Source organism: Erithacus rubecula (assembly GCF_903797595.1).
Source record: "Erithacus rubecula genome assembly, chromosome: 29".
NCBI lineage: Eukaryota > Metazoa > Chordata > Aves > Passeriformes > Muscicapidae > Erithacus > Erithacus rubecula.
The window spans coordinates 1,107,952-1,123,801 of record NC_136681.1 but is presented as its reverse complement, the minus strand read 5'-3'; the positions used below and the strand labels follow the sequence as shown (position 1 = coordinate 1,123,801).

Genomic DNA, 15,850 nt, shown 5'->3' with positions numbered 1-15,850 from the left:
GAAGGCCGTGGCATGCAACTCACACTGCACACCAGGGCCTGGCCTCGTGGTTCCACACAGCTCTGTGACCTCATGGGGGCTTCTACCAGCAACATTCTGCCATCTCCATGGGGGGACCCAAATATTCCCAGCTGCTGGTGACAGGTAAAGCAAAGCCACCAGATTCAGCCCTTCCCCAGCACATACTGGGTTCTCTGGAGAGCTGCTCTAAAAAACTCTGCAGAGACTACCTAGGACATCACCTGTCTCCAGAGCAAATCCCAGTGCCCCTGGAAGTGCCTGAGAGTGTCTGGCAGCTGCTGGTGTGGACTTGCCCTGAACATGGACCAAATACTTCCTGGAGTTCCCTTGGAGAAGCCAGGAGCTGGCACCTGGGAATTATTTCAAACCCTTCATGCCCCACATCTGTCATCGAAAAGGACTGTCAACTAAGAACCATGAAGTTGTTCATTTACTTTGCCCCTCATGGAATAATGAACATACGCAGGAAAGCAAATAAAATAGGACTTGTGGGCTGAGATAAAAACAGTTTAATAATTGAAATGCAGTAAAATAGTAGTAATAATAATAATAATAATAATAATAATAATAAGACAGAGATGGTGAAAGAACACACAAGAAAACAAGTGATGCACATTACAACTGCTCACCACCTGTTAACCAATGCCAAGCCAGTCCTCAAACACCTTGAAGCCCTTTGTTGTGGGTAACTCCCCCACACTGGGCATGACTCTGCTCTGTGGTGCAGAGCATCCCCTTGGCCAGTTAAGGACAGCTGTCCCAGCCACTCTCCCTCCCAGACTTTAGTGCACCTCCTCTCTGGCAGAGCATGGGACACAGAAAGTTCTTGGCTCAGGCCAAGCAGCTCCTTGGGGCCACCTCTCCCGTCTTGCACCTGATTTGCTGCCCATCCCACTGGCCCAGCCGCACCCACAGGTGCAGGACTGCCCTGGTCACCAGCACCCCACGTACATGGCACAGAGCTGGGGGATGTCTGCAGTGGAGGCCAGCTCAGCAGGTGCCTCAGGCTTCCCCTGGCCCAGCATGGTTCCCACTTGCCTTGGTCTGGGGGGCACCATGCAGCTGTTTCTTCACCCCCCAGAGCTTCTGTCTCCAGTGGACCAGCACCCACGCACCTTTGCTCGCCACCTCCATTCTGGGCCACAGCGCCACTGCCCTGAGGCTACCCAGGAGCTGCCCAGACAAGTGGGGCCCATCACAACACCTCACCACCTCCCAGAGGAGCATAGAGGAGTGGCCCACATACCTGGAGACCCTGCTGGCACCAACACACAGGGACAGAGGTGGCCCCAGCCCCTACAGAGCTGCTATCCATCATAGGCACCACCGTGGGGGCCTCCCCTGGCAGCCACATGTCCCAGGGCAGCCACATCCTCCTCAAAGCATGGCCAAGCAGATCCTGTGGGACTGCTCCCCTGTCAGACAGCATGATCTGAGCAGCATCCTCATAGCTTGGAACCCTGGGGCCATCCTCCACAGAGATACTGGCTTCCTCTCACTGCCAGTGGAGTTGCTCAACCCCACAGCAGCATCTCCAGGAGCAGCAACTGTCTTGAGTCTGGAGCAACGCACCACTGGCAGGATGGAGTCCCAGAAGCTGCACTGGGGTACACAGCAGACCCACCACCACCCCGGCCTGCCATATGTGCCAACTCCTCAGCCTCAGATGAGCCTGGGAAGATGAAGGAACAGAGGCCCCTGGGAGCTCTGGAGGGTGATTCAGCTAGCACAGCTTCACCAAGGGCAAGGCCTGTCTGACCAACCTTCTGCGATGGGGCAACTCCACCCGGGCACAAAGGGCACACTATGGGTGGCACCTCTCTGGGCTGTTGACATGGCACCCCCAAACCCTTCTGTCCCCTGGAGTGGGGGATTTGCAGGGGGTGTCTGGTGGGTGAGTTGATTGGATGGTCACAGTCTTGTTCAAGCCAATCAAGGGAAGCAGCTGATGGAATAAATTTTGATTTCGGTAGTTCTGATACGGTTTGTCTCAAGACCTTTCTGGACCAAACCTCCTGCACACGATTGGATAAACCCATGCTGGGGCAGGTGAGGAGCGGGCCGAGGGGTCACAGCGGCCAGGGTGACACCAGGGGAGAGACCAGGGCAGGAGCAAGGGGACGGCTCGGGGAGCTCCCCCAGCCCCGAACGCAGGGGCTGCCGCGGGAGCGCAGCCGGGCCCATCGCAGCCGGGCCCCCATCGCAGCCGGGCCCCCATCGCAGCCGGGCCCCCATCGCAGCCGGGCCCATCGCAGCCGGGCCCATCGCAGCCGGGCCCATCGCAGCCGGGCCCCCATCGCAGCCCCTCGCCGCTTCCACTCCCGCGCTCTGCCCTGGCCCCGCCCCCGGGAGGCGGTGGAGGCGGTGGCGGGGCCTGGGCGCCCCCTGGAGGCTCGGAGCGGGTCCTGCACGCCCCCCACCCCCACGTCCCCCTTGGGGGCAGGGTCGAGAATGGCGAGGGGAGGGGAGGCCGGGGACATGGGACACACAGAGGGTCCCGGGGACCCGGGGTCCGGGCGTCTCCCGGTGCTGCGAGGCGGCAGGAGGTGCGAGCGGCGCCACTGGGGGCCGGGAGCGCCTGGAACCCGCAGTGAGGCGGAAGGGCCTTCCGGAGGGCCGGAATCCATATGCACGGGGCGGGTTCCGGGCGGACCGGAAGCGCGGCTGAACCCGTTGCCGTGACAGCGGGCCCTGGGCCGCCATGGAGGCCGCGCTCACTGACATGTACGACCAGGCACTTCTGGGCATCCTGCAGCATGTCGGCAACGTGGAGGAATTCCTACGCATCCTCTTCGGCTTCCTCTATCGCAAGACCGACTTCTATCGACTCCTCCTGCGGCCCGGGGACCGCCTGGGCTTCCCGCCCGGCGCGGCGCAGGCCATGGCCCTGCAGGTACCGGCGAGGCCCGGGGAGATGGCGCGGCCTGGCCTTGCTGGCGGCCGGGTCGAACGGGCCGTGTTTTCCCGGCTGGGTGTTCCTATAGAGCCGGCGGCGGGGTTAGGTCCGGTCAGAGCGGGGAATGCGGGGCGGGGGTCGGGCCGCACAGCAGCCCCCAGGGCACCGGCGCTGCCTGGAGGAGCGCTGAGGAAGGCAGGAGAGGTCCTTTCAGGCGGGGGGAAGCGTCACCCTCGGAAGAAGATGAGGAGCCCCGGAGGGAGGTGAGGACTGCGAGACCCCGGTAGGAGGAGCCCGGTTGCGCCATCAGCTCGGAGCTCGGCCCCGGGAGCACCGGGTCAGGGTGGTGTCAGGGAGCTGCCGCCAGGAGCCGTGCGAGCAGAGTGCCCAGAGAGGCAGGAGGCAGAGGAGGACCCGGGAGTCGTTGGGCGAGGCAGGTCTGGACTGGGCTCAGCGAGAGCTTGTGGCCGGCATTCTGCTGGTCCAGCTTCTGACCTGCCTGGTTCGGTGTTGGAGCAGCTTTGACTTGTGGTCCTCTGGCCTGTTGTTAATCTTCACTGGCAAGGAGGAAATGTGCTCGTAAAACTTAGGGTGAGGCTGGGTTTAAGGTATTTGTCTGCTTGGACTGGTGAATTTTCCTTCCCAGGCACATCAGGCCTGGCATGGCACAGGCAGGGACACAGGGGTGCTGCCTCTCCCTGTAGTGCCCCGGGGCATTTGGGGGTCCTCATTGCCACCAGGGTAGCCCCTGCTGGCCCCTCTGGATTAGACAGACCCCAGAGGGGGCTCAGGCTGCAGAGGGACAGCATGGAACTCAGACAGTTGGGCAGAAGGGCAGTGCTGGTTGCCTTCCTGTCTGGTGTTAGTCAGGTCAGCCTCATTGCTGCAGCCAGAGGTGGGGAACAGTGTGAAAGGGGCTCATTCCTCCTTGTCCTCACTCCAGGGAACACAATTCTGAGGTGTTGCTTTGCGTGATCCATGCAGGGCTGGTGCTTACCTCTCCCACATCCTCTCCTCTGCTCACTGCCTGGGGAGAAAAGCTGGAGTGAGTGGCACAAGTTTCTGTCCTGTTGTGATTGTGCTGCCAGGAGCCCTCCCTGGGCCATGTCCTTTGTCCTGCACCTCCTGGACCCAGAAGAAGACTCAAATCGAGCAGATGTGCCAGTCCACTGCTGAAAGCACTAAATCTGCCTCCAGAATATTCCTGGGAAGACAAGGAGGGCTGTGTTTAGTGCTTGCACACATTTAGAACATGTTTACAGTGCTAAAGCCCTGGCACTCGGGTGGGAGAAGTTGCAGCCCCTTCAAGAAGCAGGTGCAGGGTCTGAGTGGCCATCACTCCTTGCTGCAGACACAGTTGTGGGCTTCACTTCTGGCCTTCAGCCTGCACTGGACAGGCATGGCTGGAAGCCAGATGAGGGGTAGGATTGCATCTCCTCTGCACCTGTCTGTTTGCACATAGCCAGTACCAGGTCAGCTGTCCTGCAACATCTCCTAGGGCTGCTCATCCTGTTTTGCCTGTCCAGGCTTGCAAATGGTCCCTGGATGAGCCCTGGAATATGGGGTAAGGGGAAGCTCTCTTGGAGTTCCCTCCCAGCCAAGAGCTGAATTTCACCACTCTGCTTTTCCCTGTAGTAACCAGCCCTTTTCCCAGGCTGGGGTGAGATTGACTCTGAGAAGACAATCCTAGAAACAATTCCAAAATGCTCCCAGGAGTTTCTGAGGTGTGCTTGATTTGTCCATGGGACTTTCCAAAGAGTCACCAGCTGTTTTTGTTGATGACTGAAGCAGCTGAGGGTAGGTATGTGGTGCAGAGAGAGGAAAGGCAGGTGGGAGTAGATGCCCCAAGTGTGTGATGCTGCTCCTTTTCTTCCCTTAGCAGAGCAGGCAGTGCTGCTTACTCGGTTTGCTGCTTCTCCCGCAGGCGTTCCGGGTCTTTGAGCGGATGGCCAGGCAGGACGATGAGAAGAGGCGCCGGGAGATGGAGGCCAAGCTGAGGAAGAAGGAGGAGGAGGAGGAGGCAGCTGCAGCTGCTGAGAGGGTGAAGCTGTGCCCTGCAGCTCAGGAGATTGAGGTGGAGACAACGGAGCACATCCCAGAGCCACATGCTGGGGAAGCTGCAGGCACTGAGGAATCAGCTGCAGGCCAAGGTGCTGCAGCCCCCAGCCCTGTGACAGCTGAGCCTCCGGGGGCTGCTGCCCCAGCAGAGCTGCCCACGTAAGGGTCTCTTACTTTCTTCATTCCCCTGGTGGGGGGGTGCAAAACTGTGGACAGGGTGTCCATTGTTCCCTGCACAGCCCTTTTGGGGTTTTCACCTTCCTCTGCAGGCACTCAGCCCTTCGGGGGCTGTGAGGATTTCCCTTGCTGGCTTCCAAGGCTGGAGGCATTGTGTAATTCCCCATAGGAGGGCATCAGTTGTTGTCCAGTGGGTGGTTCAGGGTTTCCCTCTCTGCTGTGAGCTGGGGAAGTGGCATATTCTGTACATGGCCCCACACAGCTGAGCTGGGCCATTCAGCTCCTCCACAAACGGGTTGTGGCGTGAACTGTCCCTTTTCTGGCACTTGCTAAAGCTCACGTGGAACTCCTGGCACCAGCCTGAAACCATTTTGTTAGTGCTGGACTCCTTGGTGTGCTGGGAGACATCCCAGCAGCTGTCTGTGAGTGTGCACGGATACCTTGCAGTACCTGCAAGTTGGTACTGGCAGCCTGGCCATGTGACATTTGCAGCAGCAAATGGGTTTGGAGCCCTCCATAGGTCACTGGCTGAGCCCTTGGCTCGGAGCAGGACCAGCTTTGAAGATCAAGCAAGTGCTGTAGAGTTTTCTCTTTAGCCAGGCCTGGTGGCTTTCCAGCAGTGCCAACGAGCCTCCATTTGTGCAGAAATGTCCTTGTGTCAAAGTCCTTCCACAGTTTCTGCAATACTTCCAGAAGTATGCTGGGCAGCAAGGTGTGAGCTCCAGAGAGCCAGCATGGCCTCTCTGAGCCATGCACCTGAAGGCAGGTCCTGTACAGGGTTCACTCATCCTTCCCTGGCATCCCCTTGACTCTCAACCAAGTCAGAGCTGCCCAGCTCTTACTCAGGGCCTCACGAGGTTCAAACTCCTGTGTTTCTTTGCTGAGCAAGTTAGGGGAGTGATGCTGTGAGCTGGCTGTGCAGACTTCATCTCCTCCTCCCCTCCCTGGTATGTTCTGTGGTCAGACCCCATGTGTTGGCTGTGCCAACCCTCTTCTAATCACCTCAATGGTCCTGGCCGTATGTGGGGCTTTGCTGTGGCTTGTCCCTGCTGTCCCTCTGGTGCTTGGTGAGGAGGGAAGCTTGGGCTGGTGATCCCTGTCCTCCCAGCCAGGTTTGGACATGTCATTGGGAAGAGCAAGCTGCCAGAAAGAACTGGACCACTGGAAGAACCTCAATTCCTATAAGGACTGGAATGGCTGATGCCATCCAGAGGCAGAGAGAATTCAGAGCTCAGACTTTGGGGCTGTTCATCCTTGGAAGGGACAGTCCGAGAACCAAAATCTTGGAAGCAGTGGAATAAGTGGCAGGAGTGGAGAGGTTTGGTTCTTCCCCCAGGGGATGGCTGGGCACTCAAACAGGCTCTTTGGTCACAGCTTCAAGGCTGCCAGAGCTCAAGGAGCTCTAGGACAATGCTCTTGGGCAAATGGTGGGATTGTTGAGGTTGTCCTGGGTAATGCCAGAAGTTGGACTCCGTGATCCTTGTGGGTGCCTTCCAGCTCAGGATATTCCACGAATCCTTTATTCTAGGACAATGGTGGAGTCAGGTTCTGCAGCCTTGGCTGGAGGCCGTGTTGGCTGTGTTGGGGAAGAGCCTTACAGTTACCACCATTGGGGGAGGGGGAAAGGGGCCCCGTGAGGTGCCTGGTTAGTCACATGGTCCAATGGGAGGAGGAGAAAGGGCTTACGTGTAACTGATGTGCATCCTGCGGGATAAAGAAAAGCCAGATGCCAAAAATGAACTCGCCTGCAATGCCTGTGCTGGAGCTCTCTTGGTATAGGAGGATTGTTCCATGGGGCTACCAGTCTGACACCACTTTCTGGGCAAAATTAGCAAGTCAAAAAAAGCCCTGCCAGAGTGCACAGCAGAGGCCTGAGTATGTCCAGCTCAGCTTTCTCTCAGTGGAGAAGAGAGGGAGAGATTGGAGGCCCAATGAAGCTGTGAGCAGAGAGAGCTGGCCTGGGCTGAGTGCCAGTTGCATGTATCCCTGTGCAGGCCAGGTTTGCTGTGGTTTTCCCTGTGAAGTTTCACCTCAGGACTTTGGTTGTGGGGCAGCAGCTGGTGTGAGGAGTGTTCAGCTGCCTGAAAACAAGTCAGGCTGCAGGAAGGAAACTGGAGGGATTAGGGAAGAAGATGAGGGCTCATGTGGGAGCAGATGTGTTTGACAGTAAGTGTGGTGGAGCCAAGGGGATTGGTTTCCTCTGCGTGTGGTGAGAGCCTGGTTAATACCCTCGCATGTGCCACCCTCTGAGTGTGTCCTGGCACTGCTGGAGAGTGGCTCCTGTCAGACCTCAGACACTGTTTTGCAGCCTGCAGCTGTGGCATTGAACCCCAAGCCCTGCCTGGCAGCTCTCCCCTGGGTGTTGCCATGAAAAGAAGGTGCTTTCTGGTGAATAGAGCTGCCACTGTGACTTCTGCCCTCCCCAATGGGCTCTTCTCCCTCTTCTCTTACTGCTCCCACCACCCCGAACTCGCTGGTGGGATGGAATACCTGCAGCCCCCTTGGCGCCTGCCCAGTTTCAACATGTAGTGGGAGATCAGGTGCAGGAGCCCCCATCCCAGTCCCAGGTGTCTGGTGGTTTCCAGGCCAGGAGAATGAGTGTCTGAGGGCTTGAAGTAGGGCAGAGGAACCCAAGGGTTTGTCATGGGGCTGTAGTTGGTTTCAATGCCTCTGGGGGGCACTGGAGCCCCCTGAAAGGCAGTGGGGGCCAGGTGGGCACCCCCCGACAGACTATTAATAATTTAACCAACTGCTTAATTCTCCACAGCCCCTTCCTTCTGAGCAAAACCCAGAGCTACCAGCCTGGGTACGAGGGGCGCATGAGTAATGCACAACTCTGGCAGCAGGAATGCAGAAAAGAGCTTAAACAAAAATATTTTCCATCTCCCTTCCTTCCCTCCGCCCCTCCAGCCGCTGGTGAAGAAAACCGCTGCCACCAAAATCTATATAAAAATTTGCTCATTCTGTCAACCTGATGGCTCTAGAAATGTAGGGCAGGTACCATCCCAGATCTGCCAGCTCCCATCAGAGCCTTGCGCTGCGCCAGGATGCTGGGGTGCTGGTTGGGAACATCTTACAAAGCACAGTGAGATGGCAGCAGCTTTTTCAGCATCAATCCAGATGAATCAAACCAGTTTTGCAGGTGTGAAGATTTTCAGCCAGGTCTCCCCAAGTCCCTCACCTTCCGCACTTGTGAAAGGCAGGTGAATCAATTCTCTTTGCTGCCCTGTAAATACACTGAGGATTGAGGTGTCTTTGGGGTGACACTTGTGCCAGGAGCTGTGCCGACAGGGACAGAGGTCCCTGCCACAGAAGAAGCCAGGTTCCTCTTGCCCTAAGTTCCAGCAGTCCTTCCCCAGCTGTTGCAGATCTCTTGCTGTCCCTACCTTGCCAGGAAGGTAGCAGGGTGCAGCCCTCCTCACACCTCACCACAGGGCTGTTCTTCCTGGCATTGCAGCTGCACAGTCCCAGCTCTGGCTCTTCCCCTGTCTGCTCCCAGAAGCCATCCTTGCCTGAGCTCAGCTCCTAATTTTGAACACCTCAGCTGCCCAGCACCCTCCCCTTCCCCCAGCTTGGATTCCATCCTGCATATATTTGCCACACAGCATTTAAAATAGAGCCTGGCAGCCCACGTGTGGCACTGCGCAGCCCGGCCTGTGCTTGTGCTTTATGACTTTGGTTCCTGGCTTCCCTCTGCTCCTTGCTTTTTCCCAGTATGAACTGGGGGGGAAGCTCTCATCCCCCTGTCCTGAGTCCCTTCCCTTACTCTATGTATGGGCAAAAGGTAGTGGCAGGAGGCTGGGAAGGGCAGTCCTGTAAGACACTGCATGATGGTGAATGTCTCACCTTCATGTGTTTCTCCATCTAGCTTTTGTGTCTCTCCCAGGTGCTCCAGCCAGGTGTGCTTAGGATGGGGCAGCTCTGGTCTGTACCTTAGAGATCATCTGGACAGGTGACATCTCTGAGAGGAGGATCTTTAGGAGTGGGCAGCACAGCCAGGGCTGGAAGCAGGGCCACTGGGACACAGAGCACTGTGCCAGGTGGGCCCAGTAGGATATGCATGTGCCTCATTCCTTGGAGGCCTTTGGCTGCTGCTGGATGATCTGGCACAGTAACGTGCAGAACAGAATGAAACCCTGAGGTCTCTGCCTCAGCCATTTGCCTTCTGCAGTGTGGAGAGGGAAGCGGCGGCTGGAGGAGTGGGCTGAGGTGAGGAGGGGGCTCTTCATGGCTCCCCACTTTGTGGGGCCTTGAAGGAGACCCTTCAGGTGTGAAGTCTTGGCTGGCAAAGGGACTCCACTCACCCTATGTGCACAGTGCCATTGTGCCAAGGAAGGGGGCAAACAGGCTGTGGCTGAGTAGCAGAGCCCTGGCCAGCCTGACTGCCCCAGTCACCTGGCCCAGGTGATCCCTGCCCCCTGACTGGGCTCCCTGATATTGCTTTGCCATCCCTGGCAGTGGCTGTTGGGGCTCAGCAGTGACCTACAAAATCCCTGCTGTACTCCCTGACTTGCTGGCTGCTGAGAAGCAGAGTAGAACTGAACTGAAATGCATTAATCTGGTGACCTGATGCCTAACATTCCAGCTGTCTCCTGAGACCCACCACTCCCATTCCCAGAGCCTTGGCGACCTGGAGTTAACCCTTTGTGAGACGCACTGGGAGCATCTCTGGGATGACACAGCAAGGCTCTGGGAAATTTCCATGAGGCGCCTGTGTGAATGGAACTCGACTTAGCAACAGCTTGGCTTTGCTGGAAGCCCAGATGGCATTTTGTTGTGAGGTGCCTGCAGGATGGGCTTCCTGGCATGGCTGCATCCTCCTTGGGGTGCTGGGGACAGGAATTTCACTGCTGGTCACCCTGTGTGGGGGAGCATGGCTGTGAAGAGGAGCTGTTGCTGCATGCTGCTAACTTTGAGGCCAGTTTTGTTTGACTCAGAGACTGCATTATCCCAAGCTTTCTCCTCTCAAGCCTTTTCCATTCATAAGAGAGGGGAACCCTTAGGTGCTCATCAGTTTTGTCTGGGATTGTCCAGACCAGATGCCAGTTAAACTGGTTTCTTTCTCCATTGCCCCTATGGACTTTGCTGATGAGCTCACCTCAGAGTCCGTGCTGTTCTTCCAGCCTGACCTAGAAAGGAGCTGATCTTGATCCATATTTAAGGAGAATCTGTCCTGGTTCCGATTCCTCTTATGCACGTGGGGCTGTGCACAGGGAATTCCTCCAGCACGGCCAAGGCCTGTCATGAGCAGGAGTCAGACAGAGCTCAGGGAATGGCCTGACCTGCTATAGCTGAGCTCCATCTGGCCCCATATCCTGTCTCCATCAGCAGCAGATGCTGGGGGAAGAGAAGAACAGAATAGAGTGGTGCAGTGATACTTTCCCTGTGCTTTCACCCTGCCCTGATATATAGTGGCTCAGCAGCTTTCTAAAGACTTGGTCCTTCAGCCATTTAGAGGGATTATTTTCTCTTTTCTTTCTAAATTTCAGTCCTCCCATGCCTGCAGGCATTGCAACAGCATCCTGCTGCAGGTCCCTGCAACACAGCACTGCCATGCATGGCTATTTTTTCTGTGCAGGTAAAGAGGCATTGAGTGGGTCCCCAGTCCCCTTCTCTGCCTTCTGTGAGATTCTTCTATCATGTCCATTTTCCCCTTTCAGCCTGTTTTTGCCCTGAAGAGTCATCATTTCCATGCTTCTTTCTCCCTTGAGCATCCTTGTACTCCTGGTCCTACATGATTCTCCAGTGTTCTGAGGGCCATACCTGTTCTTGTGTGTGGACCCCTTGGTGTTCTCTGCCTTCTACCCTCTTTGTTTTCTCCTTGGCTGTCCTGCTTTTGCAATGAGGGCAGGAAATCCTCTTCCAGCCACATGGTACCTCTGACAGTAAAATGACATTGCTCCAACCCCTTTTCCTCCCTTCCCAGCTCTCCCCAGTTGGGAGCAAGAGCTTCACAGAAGCTCTGTATTGGTGAGACCTTTTTCTGCTGACATGCCCCACTGTGTCCTTGGCTCCTTATGTGGCACCAAGGCTTTTGGCCCTCAGGGTCTGCAGCACTGCACTCACAGTGCTGTTGTGTTTGGTTTCTGTGAGGAATGTGTCCAGGTAGTGCTAGGAAAGCAGAGAAATGTATCTTAAGTCATGTTTGTTAAGTTGAGTCTTTCTTGCAATGGAGAGAAGCCATTCCTGCTGGAAGAATGATTTTAATCCATATGCCTTCTCCCACTGTAGTGGGAACTTAACTGGTCAGGAAGCATCCTTTCCTAGAGCTGAAACACTTGAGCTGAGGGTGAAATCCCTTAACGCTTTCTGGTACAGCTCTTGTCACTCAAGCCTTTTGCAGATGATGAGGAACAGTCAGGGTCCAATTTTCCAGTGTTCTCGTGGAGAACCAGGCCCCTCTGGCTGGGTAGCTGTGATCAGCAGCAGAGTGCCAGTTCCCCTGTGCTGCACTGAACTGCTAAGGCTTTTGGTTGCCCTACCAAGGTACTGAGCTCCAAAATTAGGTCCTGGGACCAAAAATAACTGAATTAAAACCTATAAATTTTTCTCTCAAGCAGAAGGTCCCAGGGCTGGAAACTAAGGGACAGCATGTGCCTAATTCTTAGGTAAAAAGCAGTCACTGTTTGCTTGGTTTGATATTGCAGTCTCCACCAAAAGAGGGTTAACGTGGAAAACTACCTGGATAGGGCCAGGTTGTGTTGGTGGTGCAGGGGTCTGAGAGACAAACCACCTTGTCCTCTGTTCCCACAGCTCAATCCTATTGGCTTCCTTTGGCCTTGTCCCCCTTTCCCAGGGAAGCCTGGTTTGCTCTCTCTCAGGAGGTCTCTGAAGCCCAAGGTTGTATAAGTTCTTTGCAAACAAAGATCCCAGGGGTCTTTTCCAGACAGTAGCATGTCCTGCTGTCCTTGACCTAAATATCCCAGCTGTAGTGAAATTTAGCCCCCTGGTGCCAGCACTCCAACACTCTTCTGTGAGCTGGTGGTGGCATTTCAATTTCCTGATATCAGTAGGTTGGTGCTATCGAACAGCTCTGTAAATAATTCAGGATGCAAAACTGAAGGCTAAAAGTTTTCCTGAAGTGAGCAAGCTTGGAAAAGAGCAAGGCTCTCCCCTAGTAGGGAGAGGGGCAGAATATCTTGGTGGAGGCTCCAAATGCAGAGGAAGCAGGTGGATTTTTTGGTTGGCTGCTGAGTAGAGCAGCAAAGGCATCGTGTGGGTGGTGCCTTGGGCACCTGGTACCCAGGAGCCTTGACCCCTTCCCACTGCATCACCCAGGCTCAGTCACACAATGGGATCTAGGAGAGTGTGTCTTGATGGGCTTGATTTTTGGTTGTTGGTCCCATTCTGGTGGTAAGTTGAAGCTCTGAGGCATCCTGAAGGTGAGGTGACCTTTCAAGTACAAGTCTCATGAGGAGCAGCTGAGGGAGCTGGAGGGGCTTAGCCTGGAGAAAAGGAGGCTCAGGGTGGGGGACCTTCTCTTTCTTGACAACTTTCTGACAGGAGAGTGGAGCCAGGTGGGGATCTGGCTCTGCTCCTGGAGAACAAGGGACAGGACAAAAGGAAACAGTCTCAAATTGTGCCAGGGGAGCTCCAGGTTCAATATTGGGAAGATTCCTTCATGGAAAGGGCTGCCCAACCCTGGCACAGGCTGCCTGGGGCAGTGATGGAGTCCCCATCCCTGTGGGGATTTAACAAACATGCAGATTTGGCACTTGGGCACATCAGTTAGTGGTGGCCTTGACAGTGCTGGGGACACAGTTGGATTTGATGATCTCAGAGGGTTTTTCCAACCAAAATAATTCCATGAACCTTGTAAAGCTGATGGTGGCCACTGCAGGCTTGGGCCTGGACTATATTTCCTGGCTGGGCTGTGCCTCAGGTTTCAGACTGAGGGGGAAGGCACTGGCTTGCAGTTTTCACTTTTTGTTTTTGAGAGCAGGACCACCAAGCTGCACAGTGCAGTCCTGGAGGTGTCTGCTCAGGACCCCAGGGATAATGGGCTATGGGGAGCTGTTGACAGACTTCTGCCTACTTTGGGGGTGAAAAAGACTTTCCAAAACTGGATTTGGGTTGTTCTCCAGCAAAGCAAGCACACCCAGGCTGGAAGAAATCCTGAGGATTGGCAGGGCCACTGCTGTGCTCGAGGCTGGAGTTTGCTGCTGGCCAGGGAGTGTCAGAGAGGATTGGGATGGTCAGAGTGGATCCTGAGGCTTATTGACTGCAGTGTGACTTGTAAGGGAAGGGATGTGGCATTCAACTTGCTTAGTGCTGTGCCAGAGTCCTCATTAGTTGAAGTGCTGGTACAAAGAAGCCTTTGTGGAGCCCTGGGTGCCTCCTGGACCCCAGCGAAGGTCTGGGAGCTGCAGTCTATGTTTTCCTACCATGGCACTTCCCAGGCAGAGCCCAGAGATAGAAAGTGCAACTGTCCTGATGTTTTGATGCCAAAAGATGTTAAATCTGGAGGTAGCGGGGGGAGGCTCCTTTACAGCTTGCTTGCAGAAGGAGCACAAAGCTGGGATTTTCCATGCACACAATCTCTGCAGCTTTCTGATGAGGTTAAACCTCTGGTTCCCCTACCTGTTGCTACAGCACCCACACTGGAATCCTGATGAGCAGAGGGTACACTTTACCCTCTTCAAAATCATCTTAGAAGCCTTTTTTTTTAGCTTTGGCTGTTGGCTGTTACCCTGCTCAAGCTGAAGCTTGGTAGCAGCTTTTTGGGGTTCACAGACCTTCGTGTGGCTTGAGGCACTTTAGCTTCTCATCTTCAGGGCTAGTAGACAGAAGTTCTGAAAATCTGTATTCCAGTAAATCTGTATTCTTCTGCATGTGCTGATGTCTTTGGGTGAGTGTGGCCTTTCTGCAGTGATGCAGAATGGACTCAGCCATCCCCATGCCTGCCTTCCTAGCTGGCACTGCTCTACGTTTTTTGCCCTGCTGGGCTTCACGCAGCCCCTTTAGTGCTGGGAGGGCAGGGTGCAGGTGTGGTGCAAGGTGCTTCCCCAGGAGGGAGGAGGGATTTGTGATAGTATGAAGGCCTGAAGGTTGCTAGGTTGCCTGAAGGTTCTGACAGGCTATCCTGGGTGGGTTACCCAAGTGTTTCCCAGGCAGGAGGATGGCAGCTGCTGACGTGGTGCTGGTTCCCAGCAGCCCTGTGCTACCTGCAGCAGCAGTTTCAGGAGGACAGACTGTGGGCTGTACCTCTCATCCTTCCTCCATATCTCCACATCTGGCCTGATGTGTTTTCTTTAGAGCTGCCTAAATAATTCACCTTGACTAATAGCAAAGAGCAGTGCCAGCTCTGGAGGAAGCTTTCTGGGAAAGCCAGTGATGGGAGGATGTCTGCTGTACTGGCCACTGAGCGGTGGCATCCTTGACTGCTAGATCCAGATATCCTGAACTTCCCTTCCTGAGAGGGCAGGGATCCTGCCTTGGAAAACTGAACTGCTCCAGACTGAGAGGATCACTTTTACTGAATTGTTCTCAAAATCCTTGTAATGTTTTCCTTCTTCTTATAGGGAAAAAGGAGGTCCATTTGGATTATGCCATATCAGTTCCCTCCCATGACACTTTCCCACCTCTGTTCCTCATGCTGCTTTGTCTTTTCATCAATTTTTGCATGCTTGCACCAAAACTCCTCAGTGAAGAGGAACTCGCTGAGCTGCCCTGCTTCTTCTCAGCTCAAACAACCTGATCCTTTGGTGTGTTTGGTTCCTGCTCTTTGTTTATGTCCAGCACTGTGTTCATAGAGTTGGTGCTGCAGCAGTTGAGCTCCAAGGACAGAAACATGTTCAGCTGACTGTCCGCAGAGCGAGGATTGCTGTTGCCATCTCCACATTGCTCAGCTTATCGTGCGTCACCAACCCACGGAGCTGGGAATCCCGGAGTAAGAAATGCCTAGAAATCTGTGTATGGGGCTCAATCCTCAGGCATCCAACATGCCCACCAGGGACAGTGCTGCCACCTCTCAGGGGCCCTTGGTCCCCTTGTGCTGCTGCTGAGGGTCTTACCCCATGCATAGGGAGTGGCTGCAGTCCCAGGGACAGCACAGCCATGCTGCACCATGTGGCTCTGAGGAGTGGGAAACAGATCGGCTGCTTCTCGACGGTGCATTGTTAAAGGTTTCACCTCCCCCAAAATGACACATTGCGAGCAAAAATAGAACAAGACAGAACACATAGACCCACCCCCACCATCCCCACCACCCGGCAGCCAAGTGCACGCAGTGCCAAACCCTTGGGTTTAAAAGCTGGTACTTTGTCACCCTCCCTCCCCTCAGTCCTGCCACCACCTGCCCCAGCCCAGCCCAGGCAGTCTGGTGAGTGGCCGTTGCACCAGGAGCAGCTGTACTGCTGGGACAATTGCCACCCAGCCCATGCTGTGTGCTGGGTCTCTCCTCCGTCTTCACTTGGTGGGTCTGGGAGTAGGAACTGTGGTGTTGGTGCAGGAGGATCTCTTGCCCCTGCACAGTGGTGCTCTTGAGACATGATGGATGCCTTTGGCCAAGAGAGCCCCCTCAGGCGTGGCTTGGCCCAGCATGCTGTGAGCCAGAGCTGTTGCCTGTGAGCAGTGAGGGAAGCTGCCTCCCAGCCAAGGAGCAGGGTCCAATTCTGGAGTGCCACTGGTGTGTGCTAAGCAGAGTTGGACCAGGCAGAGATCTGGTTGGAAAACCTCCAGGAAAGGAAGAGTTGCTTC

The 15,850-nt window shown here is 55.3% G+C and overlaps 1 protein-coding gene across 1 annotated transcript in view; it reads left to right on the top strand.

The window, feature by feature from the left end:
- The first annotated feature begins 2,409 nt into the window (after window positions 1–2,409).
- Window positions 2,410–15,850, top strand: part of NUDCD3 (NudC domain containing 3) — a 28,918-nt gene continuing 15,477 nt past the window's right edge. The window contains exons 1-2 of the mRNA XM_079328883.1: window positions 2,410–2,914; window positions 4,842–5,134. Coding sequence (XP_079185009.1) covers window positions 2,723–2,914; window positions 4,842–5,134 — 485 coding nt within the window. The 5' untranslated portion in view covers window positions 2,410–2,722. The remainder of the gene's footprint in view (window positions 2,915–4,841; window positions 5,135–15,850) is intronic.